Here is a 12,763-nt window from a genome sequence, read left to right as displayed (position 1 = left end):
GCCTTGGTCTCCGCGCCCTCCTCTCGGCGTTAGCGCCGTGAAATTGCCTCCTTACCTGGGCCCATGCACAGCAGCAGCAGCAGCGCCAGTGCGGTCATGACCAGGAAGGCGGGCCGCGCGGAGGAGGTGGCCATGGTTGCAGCGGATGCGCTGGAGAGAGATGAGCGCGCCTTGGCCACTGCGCGGGAAGGATAAGGAAGGCGCTTGTTCTGGAGGACCCGGCGCCAGCGGACTGCGCCCTGAAGAACTGCGCTCAAGGGTACTGGACGCGCGGGCGGTCCCCGAGTCCGGGCCGGGGCGGGACCCGGCAGGCGGGCGCTGTGCCGACGGGCCGCGGGCCAAGTGTCCGTGCCAAGTCTCCGCGCCCCTCTCTCCGGCCGCGGCTCCTCCAAGGCTGCGGGGCTGCGGGCGCCTGGGCCGCCAAAGACCGCGGGCGAAGGGCAAGAGAGGTTCGGCTGCCTCGGGAGGGGACGCGGCATCCAGCGGGGGAACGGCTGGGTGCTCTGAGGGTCCCCGCTCAGGCCTCGGGATCTCGCCGCTACCGGCCCTCCCGACCACAGTCCCCTCCCCTGCGCACCGCGCGCCCTGGTCCCCCCAGCCCGCTCCCTCCCTCCCGCTCAGGCCTTCGGAATGTCCTGGCTTTGCGTCGCAGCTCTAAAGATGCCTTTGGCAGCTCTGTGCTTCGTGCTGTTTAAGTCTCCACGCTCTGGGCTCAGAGCTGCATTCCAGGAAAACATCTCGCTCAAGAGACTCCGACAGACGAGCCTTTCAGTAATCAGGAGAGAATGAGCCCCGCAAGTGTTCACACGTCTCCATCGTGTGCCCCATCCACGCACACTAAAGGGGCACCCGGCACCCGCGTGAGGCCACGGGAGCTGGAGCCGGCCTCCCCTGTCCCTGACCTGTGCACACACGAGGACCCCGCGGGCGGCGCGTCTTCTGGGAACTAACCCCTCTAAGCCCATCTACACTGCGGCTACTTCTCCTTTAACACCTTCGCACCCTGAGCCTGTGCTTACCAGGTAAAGAATCCGCCTGCCAGTGTGGAAGAGACGCGGATTCGATCTCTGGGTTGGGAAGATCCCCTGGAGAAGGAAATTGCAACTGGTTCCAGTATTCTTGTCTGGAGAATCCCATGAACAGAGGGGGCCTGGTGGGCTACAGTCCATGGGGTCGAAAAGAGTCCGACAGGACTAAACAACATAATACAGAAAAGTGTGCAGATCAAATATGTAACTTCACAATAGAGATGTTGCTACCTTCCCACTTCTGCAGGAGCTGATGTTCCTCCCAGCTTCTCACCCCAACATGTAGCTTAACAGTTTAGTTTGAGGCGATCCTCTTGTTTTGAGGGGGGAAGATTATTTAACGTCTTTACTGAATTTGTAACAGTATTGCTCCTGTTATGCTTTGGGTTTTTTGGCATGGATGCATGTGAAATCTTAGCTCCCCAACCAGGGATCGAACCCTGCTGCATTGAAAGGTGAAGTCTTAACCACTGGACTGCCAGGGCAGTCCCTTAGGTAATCCTCTTTTAAAAACACTTCATTGGTATTTTATTTTCATTTCCTTAAAGAGGAAAAGAACCAACAACAACCTCAAAATAAATACTTTTGGTTACCAGTAGGAAGACACTAATGATTAAAAGGATTAAGAGGATCAGATTCATTACTGTCAATTGAATCCAATTTAATTCAGTTCAATCCTTATCAATATCTGTTTCTCAAGATGTTCAGTGGACATTCCTATAAACAGTCTTCCGGAGTGACATGTCTTTGGCTCCCATGTTCACGTCTGCCTTACACATTATTAGTACCGTTTATCAACATGAGTAACAGCGCACAAAGCCCTGCATCCTCCTCTCTCTCTGTCTTTTGTCTGTTTCCATCTTTTGTCTGTTTCCAGGTCTTTGATTGCTTGGGTCCTACTGACTGGGCTTTCTCTCTCTCTTTCTCTTTCTCCTGCACAAACACAGAAGGGTTCCCTTGTAGAGGAGGGCAGGGGAGGGAAGATGACTTTGATGGCCCCAGGAGCCATAACTGCTGCTTCAGTAAGAGGCTCAGGTGTGATGTGTGATGAAATTCCCCATGTTCATTCACAGGGAGACAGCCCTGTGTCAGCAGCAGAACCCTCTCCCCACTACCACCTTCCTGGGGTCTGCCAAGCTCAAGTGCCCAGCTGGAGATGCTGTGCCTGTTCCAACATCCACCTTCCTTTCTGTTTGTTTACTTGTTCAACTGCACTTGCTTATAAAATGAAGCGCTTCGAAAAGTCCTTTTCTTCCTATTTACTTAAATCCACCGTCCCCTTCTTCCCTCTACTGAAGCTGGTCTAGTCCTCATTCCACTGTTTCTCAGATTGGGTCTAAAAGTCCCAAGGTGCTTGTTAAGGCAGGTTCCTGGGCTGCATTCCTTGGGATTCTGATCCACTTTGTCCTGAGTGAAGCTCAAGGGTCTTTGTTTTTCTGGGGGATGCTCATGCAAGCAGTGCTCAGGGTGCGTTATGGGTCCCCATCCCCACCAAAACCCACCTGCCACCTTCAGCCTCTGCTCCACTGACATGCATACATGTGGCCTGTCCAGCATGGGGGCCTTAGGGTAGGGGCAGCAGGGAGGCTCAGGGGTCCCAGAGAGAGCATTCTAAGATCAGCTCTTCCAAAAGACAAGAAGAGGAAGCAGCTGACACCTTAAGGGCTTGGCCTGGAAACTGACCCGCATCAATGCTACCATGCTGTTGATGGGAGCAGTCACAGAGCCCACCACCTGGGGAAATTCTGGGGAGCGTCAAAGGTGCCATTTCTCAGTGGGAGGATGTCAAAGAATGTGTGGCCGTCTTTAATCCACTGTCCTCCCCACTTCTCAAGGCCAAGCCCAGATGCTGCCTCCTCCAGGAAGTCTCTCCTGCTTTCCCCTTGGGGCCAGGAGTATACTACCCTCTGAGTTCCTCCAGGCCTATTTTTCCCCTCAAGGTTTTTTCCTTCTGCTTTATTTCTCTTTGACCTCTTCAAGTTGTTTGTTTTCTTTGTTTCCCTGTAAAACTGACACCCAATAAATATTTGGTGAATGAATAAATGTTGCCATCGAGAGGTGAATCTGTAGTTACTCAAGTCTTGTATAAATGAGATCATTTCATATGTTTCTGTCTATTTTAAGTTTGCTATTAAAAAAGTACATGTTACATATAACAAAAACGCATAGCAGCCCAGGAACAGTATAAGGAAAGCCCCCTGAGTAGAGACCCTCCTCCAAGGCCAGCGTAGAAACTGCCAACACCCCAGAACTGGCAAGTGCAGGGTTAATCTGCATACTCAGTGGTGGGTCCTCAAAACTCCCTTCCTGTTTATTAAGCAAATTCCCACATTGGAATTTTAATAACTTTTGCCATTTCAAATAACTAACTGAAGCCAAAGGCAGGGAATGCAGGAAAGTTTCTTTTCAGCCTAAAAAAATACTGAGAAGGACAGAGTCCTTATTATGCACAATTCAGCTCCCGGGAAGGCTCGTTTAGCAGGGTTCTGGAGGGGCCAAGGACCCCACAGACAGACCCTCAATGGGGCCCCTCAGGAGGATGCCCTTAGTGATGGGACCCCTCAGGAGGATATGGTCCTTCGTGATGGGACCCCTCCAGTGGACGTGGTCCTTAGTGATGGTGCTCCAAAGGCCACATGGTCCATAGCCATAGGGCCCCTCAGGAGGACATGGACCTTAATGATGGTGCCTCATAGACAGACGTGGTCTTTAGTGATGGGGCCCCTCAGGAGGACATGGACCTTAATGATGGCGCCTCATAAACATACGTGGTATTTAGTAATGGGGCCCCTCAGGAGGATGTGATCTTTAGTGATGGGGCCACTCAGGCCACGTGGTTCTTAGTAAAGATGAACATAGGCGAACGTGGACCTTAGTGATGGGACCCCTTGGGCCACATGGTCCTTAGTGAAGGTGAACCGAGATCCCCAGCTGTGGTATAAAGACAGTCAACATCTTGAAGAAATGGGCTTCAGATTCCTAAGGGGCCTGTGGTGAAAAAGAGATGACGCTACTAAAACAGATTTGCACATTAAACGGGGCCAGTTTCCAGTCTCTTCCTACGTTAAATTTGTAGCATTTTAACCAAAGCTGAGGAGACCCCAGAAACCTGGAGCAGATCACTGAGGTGGAATGTAGCCCAGCTGCCCACGGTGGAGCAAGCCCCCTGCACTTTGCCTGAAGTCCTTTGTCCTGTGGAGAAGGGAGCATGCACGTTCTCAGTATAAAACCAGAGCAGTGGTTCGATGACCTGGAGGCAAAGGATGGTGTCCTTGTGAGGGCATCATCATGGGGGCGAGCTGCTCCAGGCAGGAGGGGTCCCAGCCTTGGGTACCAAGACCGCAGCCAGAGACTTGCTCTCTACACCTGGTCGTGGGGATACCAGGCCTCATAGTGGGTGTCCAGGGACTGGGCACAGATGGGGCAGGGGCCACAGGACCCACAGGGCCATCAGCCAGTGTGACATTCCTTAAGAAATGACTCAAAATAGTCTTATTACCTTCAACAGAGACACCCTGAATCCCAGAGCGATGGGACAAGATCTTGTTGTGGCCTCGCTCCTGTGGTCAGGGGTCAGCAGTGACTGAGCACTGCTGGGGTCTCTTTGGGGCCCAGTTAGAGCATTATCACCACATAGTCCATAGGGCTCCCCCAGGCGGCTTGGGCTCTTCCAGTTTGCTTTTGTTCTTGCTGTTATTTCATTTCATTGTTTGTTGATGCTGTGAATTACTGAGCACAGGATTTTAAGACAGCCGTGTAAGTGCCTTATATGTGTGTGTGGTTAGTCACTCAGTTGTGTCCTACTCTTTGTTACCCTGTGGAAGATAAGATTTCCCAGGCAAGAATACTGGAGTGGGTTGCCATTTCCTCTGTCAGGGGATGTTCCTGATCCAGGGATGGAACGTGTGTCTCCTGTGTCTCCTGTATTGGCAGGTGGATTCTACACCACTGAGCCATCAGGAAAGCCCTAGTGCCTTATGGGTAGATTGAAAATGTGGTTCAAACCAGCTCCCTCCAGCCCCCATGTGAGCATCTGGGATTCATTCCTTCTGCTAAGGCAGCATACTTTCAAGATACTCTGCTCAAATACAAATATTCTTGATTAGGTTATAGCAGTATGATATCCTCCATTCACAGAGATGGAGAAGTAGCCATGGTACCATCACAGGCAAGCCTCTGTCACCTCCGAGGGTGTAGACACCTGTTAGGCATAAAGGGCTGCCCTTGGAAACAGAACCTACAACTAAAAGGTATTTTCCGATTCCCAAGTCCTTCCCAGGACCTGTGGGGCTTGCAGGAGTGACCCTTCCCCCTTTTACAGTTCAGGAACCTGGGTCTCAGAGGCTGTGACTTGCCAGTCAGTCAGTTGGCTGACTCAGCCCAGGCTCTGACACTCCTCTGGTCTCTATGCATCCTCAGACGGCCCAGAGACAAGAGGCTGTGCTGGGTGCCCTGCGTGGGGATGTGTAGGGGCAGATTCAAGTCCTCAGGACACTGTCAATCTAGCAAAGGGAGCAGGACACACACTAAAGTGTCAGGAGCAGCGGACTGTAGGTAGATTTTGCAGCTGTTTGAAAGCTATCTCCCAATGGGCATTTTAAGGTCCTCAAACCATCAAGGTTACTATTGTTAGGAACAAGAATGATAAAGCTTTATGTAAGTGACTGATGGTTTATCAACACCTTCACATGGAGTTCTTTATTTTAAACTCATGGTCTGGAGTGAGGGTCAAGTCTTTCTGCCAAATTTTGTCCCTCCATCTTAAGATTCTGCTCAAGAATCTTGTCACCTGAGATATTTATGCAGGAAATTTCCTTTTACCTTTGGTCGGTATGAAGCTGTTTATATCATCTTGGCATGCTAGTTTGAACTCATTTAGCTATTTCCTTTGGGAGATTTGGTCTTTGCTCTTTTTTCTCCCCTGTGTGTGTGTGTGTGTGTGTGGTGCAGACTAGGAGGGAGGCAGCTTAAAGTCATTTTTGTATTTCATTTGTCAGACCCTCCAAGCTGGGGATGTGTATCCTGAGTCACTGTTTACTGCCCAGCAGGACCTGGCCCTTGCAGAGCTGCCTGCAGGCCCAGGAAGGGGTGGGGTGGCCCTGAGTGCTGGGGCGGCTCCAGGACTGGGGGGAGGGGAAGGGGCTTGTCACAGGGATGGACCCCAGTTACCCTTATTCACTATTCATGTTTCTCCTTGAAGGGCCCTGCCCCACATGGGAACAACAAAATTCACAAGGCACAGCCATAAGATGACCCCCTGCAAGACCATGGCAGGTGTGACCATGCTGTGACCTTCCCTCCATCCGGTAGCCCCAGGCACCAGTCAGTGGACATAAAGTCTTTATTAGAGCCCCACTCCCTATCATGCAACCTGAGTTATTTTAAAATATTTTCATTAAAGTACAGTTGACTTGTAAAGTTGTGTTAATTTCTGGTGAACAGCCAAGTGATTCCGTTATGCACATACCTCTAATCCATTATTTTTCATATTCTTTTCCATTCTGGTTTATTACAAGCTATTGAATATAGTTCCCTGTGCTATACGGTAGGACCTTGTTGTTTATTTTACACAGTTGTGTATCTGCCATAGCATCATGAATGGACCTAGAGATGATCACGCTAGGTGAACTAAGTCAGAGAAAGACAAATACCTTCTGAGTTACTCACATACAACTTTCCCCTGCTTCCCCTGACTGTCTAAGCCTGAAAACAGAGGCTAATCACATCCATGTTTTCTCCTGACTGCACTAGGGCGAAACTGAAGTCAAAGCAACAGCACACTGTTTAATGTGCAGGTCAAAGGGGTCTCAGGAATGTGTGCAGCTGTGTGTCCGGCACACGTCACTCTAGAACAGACTCTAACCCGCTGCCCACTCCTGGGTTCACCAGCTGAGGCCTGAGAGCAGGTCACCTCGGAGGGGAGCACACGTGTTTGACTTGAGGGAGGTAGTTTTAATTCCCACATCAGCCATGTGGAGCATGTGCCTGCAGCCGTGAAGGGAGACAGGGGTGACACACAGGCCCCCACAGCTCAGCTGGGTCCATGACCCTCCTGGGCTTGTGTGATACTGCACCAGTCCAAGCCCTGGCTGAGTTAGGGCTTAAGACCCAAAGTGGCACAATGCACAGAAATTTCCAGAGACAGGCTGCTCCTGACTCAACACAGAACCCTCCCACAGAGCGTTCTCCCTCAGGGTTCACATAGTTACACTTGGGCCAAAACCACTCTGCACTTCCTCTCTCACCCCCACAAGGCTAGCAACTGAGGACCGATGCTCTGACTCCAGGCAGCCGACAGGGCTGAGGCTGCCAGCCAGGGAATGGAGCCTGTCTCATTAGTGAGAGGCAACCAGGCTCCTCACTGAATGGTGGGGCCTTCATGTAATTTTAACATTAAAGCATTTTGTGCTTCTCCGGGAAGGGGGACATCTTTCTAGTAACTGTTTTCCTGCCCCTCACATACCCCCAGACCCCTGTTTCCAAGATTGGACTTACACCCTCAAAACTAACACAACATTGCAAATCAACTTTACTCCAATAAAATTTTTTTAAAAATTGGATTTGGCTATAATGATTGGTTCCATCTCTTCTAAGCTCCCAAGGACATGCAGCAGTGGTGATTATACCAAGCATTTTGATTTCTTATATTAGTTGGTTTTTATACAGATCAAGTCATATTTTGCACAGCGTGAAAGAGGGCCAGAAGTATTCCAATACTCTGCAAGAAAATAAAATTCTAGGGGTTAAATGTTTCCTTACAGCTCCAAGCAGCTCAAAGAATGTATAGGTAAAACTGTACATAGTTTCGAGGTCATAGTTTGAAGTTCTTTCAGGGGGTGGGCTTCCCTGGTGGCTAAGTCAGTAAAGAATTCGCCTGCAATGTGGGAGACCCTGGTTTGATCCCTGGGTCAGAAAGATCCCCTGGAGGAGGAAATGGCAACCCACTCCAGTATTCTTGCCTGGAGAATCCCATGGACAGAGGAGGCTGGCGGGCTATAGTCGGAGTCTCGAAAGAGTCAGACACATGATTTCGCAACTAAATCATCAAGGTGTGGGGGGACATGTCTGCCTCTGGTATGGAGGGTGACTTAAATAACTTTGGTGAAATTTCAGAGAAAAACACATTGGCCCCAAATTGCTCTGTTTAAAAGAACCTGCTTCAATTCCATGAAATCTAATACCTAAACCAACTAGATATTTAGTTGACACAAGATATATTATCAAATATTTTGGTGAAAAGGACTTCAATTAAATACTACTGACAATGGAATTCAAGTGAAACTAATTATCTTTACAAAGCTTAGATGTGCATTTTTTTCTGGGTCAGCTCTTTTTCCTTTATCAAAATTCCTATGATGGCAAACATGCGAAGATACCCATAAAGAAGATTCAGTCATTCATACTCTGCTCTGCATGTCTCATTGCTTCCAATAAGGCAACCCCTCTCACTTCCTCAAGCCCATTAGATGCTCAAACACTCAGGAGATTACTTAAACATCAATGATTAAAGGTATGCAGGCTATGCTTTGCAGATAAGCCATCTTCCTGCCTGTAGAAGCAGGAGGATTTAAAGTTTGTTCATTGATAGAATCAACTCCAGATCAAAAAAGAATGACAAATTCTTTAGAATGTAAAACAGTCACTTCCAGGACTACTCTTTTTCTGTTGTTGTTTGAATGTTACTCTATTTTTTTTTTTTGGCTGAGGGATATGGGATCTTAGTTCTCAGACCAGGATCTGCGTTCCTTGCATTGGGAGTGTGGGGTCTTAACCACTGCACCACCAGGGAAGTCCCCCACGACTACTCTTTTAAGCTCTCAAATGTACTGTTAAAGAGACCACGCTCATTCAAGGAAGTCACGTGTCTTTTGGTAAATGCCATGGAGCTGACTGTCCTCTGAATCCGTTACCAGGATGAAAAAGGCAGAGATGAAGGAGGAGAAAGAGACCGTCTGGTGAAGATTAGTCCCTTAAACAACTATTTTGCCCCTTCCAGTGCCGAAACGTTGACCAGACTCATTTCCTTGGGCTTCTTGTCCACTGACCCTTCCTGTCCTGTGATGAAACAGCTGGAGGGCCACAGGCTCGGTCACTCTTGGTCATCCCTCTTTAGGACCACAGGTTGTCCATGGTGCGATCAGAGTTTGAAGGAATTGGCTGGAGAGTAGCTGAGCTTGGCTGCCAGGAGCTGGGAAGTCTGTGCAGAAAGGACCTGGCCGGACTTGTTAGGAGCTGTATTAGGAGGGCTGATCCCACCAGGCTGGGGAGCTTATTCTGGTATCCGGCAGGGCGGAGGTCAAGAAACAAGGGTGTCATGGAAGGAGAGCTTGGATGTGTGGGTGGGGCTCCACATACTCCTCTTCTCCAGGACCAGCTCAGGGGAGAAAAACACAAGAGGACTCATGGTGAAGATCAGTGAATAAAGAAACTCAGCCAACCTTGAATCTCGTCATCAAGGTAGTGGTTGGGAGCCAAGAGACAAAAACCCACAAAAACAACCAAAGCAGAGACTCAAGAGGAGAAAAGTGGGGACAGGACTATAATCAGTAAATAAACATGGGTGGCAGGGTCATCAAAGCTCCAGCTGGGAGTGAACCAAAGCAGTGCTGCAAACACGGTGACCTTCACCACTGCCAACAGAGCCCAAATGTGGTGGGTGAGGGTGGGAGGGTGAGGGTGGAGGGGGGGCTTCAGCCAGGCTCTTGTTATTACCGGGACTTACTGTAGAAACTGTAGTGCACTTCCACCATGAAGATTCTACTACAAACACACACACAGCCAAAAAGCCCAAAACAACAACAAAAATCTCAACAAGAGACCTCTTTATGGGATGGAAATGAAACCTACAGACTGTGCTAGCAAGTGGACATGGCCTGTGAGAGATGCTCTTCCCATGAGTCTTAAAAGGTATTAAAAAAAGGTGTTTTAAAAAGGTTATTAAAAAGAGGAGTCTTAAAAAAAGTATTTCTTTAGAAAAATTATTATATTATTCTTATTGTCATTTTATTTATTTTTATTTTTTGGCTGTGCCACACAGCATGTGGGATCTTAGTTCCCTGACCAAGGATTGAGCCTGTGCTCTCTGCATTGGAAGCATGGAGTCCTAACCACTGAGCCACCAGGGAAGTGCCCCTCATAAGTCTTTTAAGGAATTTAAAGCAATTGTCATGTTCAGAGATGTCATTCTGCACATTTTCAAGTTTGGTTGTGCACATCACAACTTATCCACTATTGTAAAAAGGAATAAATAAATAGAAAGTAAGTTTTAAGAATCACTGCAGCTTCCCTGGTGGCTCAGATGGTAAAGAATCTACCTGCAATACAGGACACCTGGATTTGATCCCTGTGTTGGGAAGATTCCCTGGAGGAGGGCATGGCAACCCACTCCAGTATTCTTGCCTGGAGAATCCCATGGACAGAGGAGCCTGATGGGCTACTGTCCACAGGGTCGAAAAGAGCTGGACAAGACTGAGTGAATAAGCACACAGAGGCTTTTGTGTCTTGAATCTCCTGATGAAGACGCAGGAGTCTGATCAGGAAGCCCTGAGCTGTTTCAGGTGAGACATGAGGGAGGTAGACGAGGGTGGTTTTGGGAGGGACAGAGAGATGTACACAGACCTCAGAATACAGGATGGAGAATGGACAAGAGTTGGTGATGGGTTGTGGAGGATGGGATGGAGGGGGGGCAAGAGAGTGAATGTGCTGAAGTTGAAAGACCTGTGACTCACCCAGCAGGAGTGCCCAGTGGGTAGACAGATCTCCATGGCAGGTGTGGAGCTTGAGAGAGAGCAGACTGGAGATGGTTCAGGGGCTGTCAGTATACAGAGGTCTCTGACTGCACATAACTGGAGAGATTTACCCAGGGAGGTGGCCTAAAGTGGGAAGGTGAGTGCCTAAGAGAGAACCTACAAAGAAACTGACATTTAAGGGCACTGTGGTGCTGTAGAAGACTCCTGAGAGTTCCTTGGATGGCAAGATCAAACCAGTCAAAGGTTTGAAAGGAAATCAACCCTGAATATTCAGTGGAAGGACTGATGCTGAAGCTGAAGCTCCAATGCTTTAGCCAGCTGACGCGAAGGGCTGACTCATTGGAAGAGACCCTGATGCTGGGAAAGATTGAGAGCAGGAGGAAAAGAGGGATGATAGAGGATGAGGTGGTTGGATGGCATCACAAACTCAATGGACATGAGTTTGAGCAAACTCCGGGAGATAGTGAAGGACAGGGGAGCCTGGCCTGCTAGGCCATGGGGTCACAAAGAGTTGGACATAAGTTAGCAACTGAACAACAAACCAAAGAGAAACCTAGAAATGCGATGGAGGTGGAGAGGGTTTGGCTATTTCTAAACATTTAAGTACTCCCAGAAAGGATCAGTTATTAAATTCTCATCCCTTTAGTATAAAGTGAAATATCAACTGTTCTTTTTCCTGAGAGGAAAAGGCATGAACACAGCAATCACTAAAATGAAGAAAGACCCTTGAAACGGCTGGAAGGAGAAGTCCCAGTTGTCTGCTACTCACAGTGGAACAGCGGCCAACACTTTGCTCATCTGTGGCGTGGGGGCCCTCCCAATGCCTGCCCGCTCACCCCAGGGCTGTGGAGAGAAAGGGGGATACGGGAAAATCCTGCCTGTGAGCTCTGATCCTCTCAGTGCTGTGTATAGTGTGTGTGTGTGTGTGTGTGTGTGTGTGTCCCTAGGCCTGCTGTAACAAATTATCACAACTCACTGGCTTAATTTAACACACACTTGCTCTATTACAGTTCTGGGGGCCAGAAGTCTTCAGTTAGTCTCAATGGTTCAATATCAAAGTGTGGGCAGGAACGTGCTCCCCGCAGAGGCTGTGAGGAGAGCCCGGTTCCCAGCCTTTCACAGTGCCCCGAGCTTCATGCCTTGGATTCCTTGGCTCCAGGCTCAATGTTCCATCATCTAATCCATTAACATAGCATCTCACTCTGCGGTCACATTTCTGTGTGATCTTCCGTCTGAGCCCCTCTTGGAAGGACCCTTGAAATCATACCGGGCCCACACCGGGGATTCAGGACAGCAGGCCTCGCCCCCATCTCAAGAACCTTGAGTTAATCACATAGCACTGTCTCTTTTACTAAATAAGAGAACATTCAGAGGATGCAGAGCTTAGGACATGGGCATCTTCAGGACCATTATTCAGGCAAACACACCACATGTGCCCTCCGGGGTGCGGGCAGGGGACTGGCCACATCTCAGGTCAAATCCAGCCCGATGTCCCCAGGCCCCTTTGCGTCCCATGTTCCCGTCTGAATGTGAGACCAGTGGTGCTCTGAGGGTGGTCCCGGGAACTGCAGTATCAGTGTGGGGGAACTCGTTAGGAATGTACCATTTTGACCCCACCCCAGGCTCCTAAGACAGAAGCTCTGAGGTGTTTTACGAGTCCTGCTGAAGGTTCGGATGAAGGCTCTTGGTAGCTCAGGTCTGAGTGGGGTCCAGAAGGAGGAAGGCGGCCAGCTTTTCAGCAAAACCACTCAGAGCTTTAAGCAGGTAACATACTAAGATCAGGACATCTGGTCCTGTCATTTCATGGCAAATAGAGGGGGAAAACATGGAGATGATGATAGACTTTATTTTTTCGTCTCTAAAATCACTGCGGACAGTGATTGCAGTCATGAAATTAAAAGATGCTTGCTTCTTGGAAGGAAAGCTATGACAAACCTAGACAGTGTATTAAAAAGCAGACACATCACTTTGCCAACAAAGGTTTGT

General features: G+C 49.1%; 1 protein-coding gene across 1 annotated transcript in view; it reads right to left on the bottom strand.

The window, feature by feature from the left end:
• Positions 1 to 680, bottom strand: part of LOC104984422 (chromosome unknown open reading frame, human C2orf40) — a 9,962-nt gene extending 9,282 nt beyond the window's left edge. Inside the window, exon 1 of the mRNA XM_010834125.1 lies at positions 56 to 680. Coding sequence (XP_010832427.1) covers positions 56 to 479 — 424 coding nt within the window. The 5' untranslated portion in view covers positions 480 to 680. The remainder of the gene's footprint in view (positions 1 to 55) is intronic.
• Between the last annotated feature and the right edge of the window lie 12,083 nt (positions 681 to 12,763).

The sequence above is a fragment of the Bison bison genome, unplaced genomic scaffold (assembly GCF_000754665.1).
Source record: "Bison bison bison isolate TAMUID 2011002044 unplaced genomic scaffold, Bison_UMD1.0 scf7180017864020, whole genome shotgun sequence".
NCBI lineage: Eukaryota > Metazoa > Chordata > Mammalia > Artiodactyla > Bovidae > Bison > Bison bison.
This window is presented reverse-complemented; position numbering and strand designations above follow the sequence as displayed.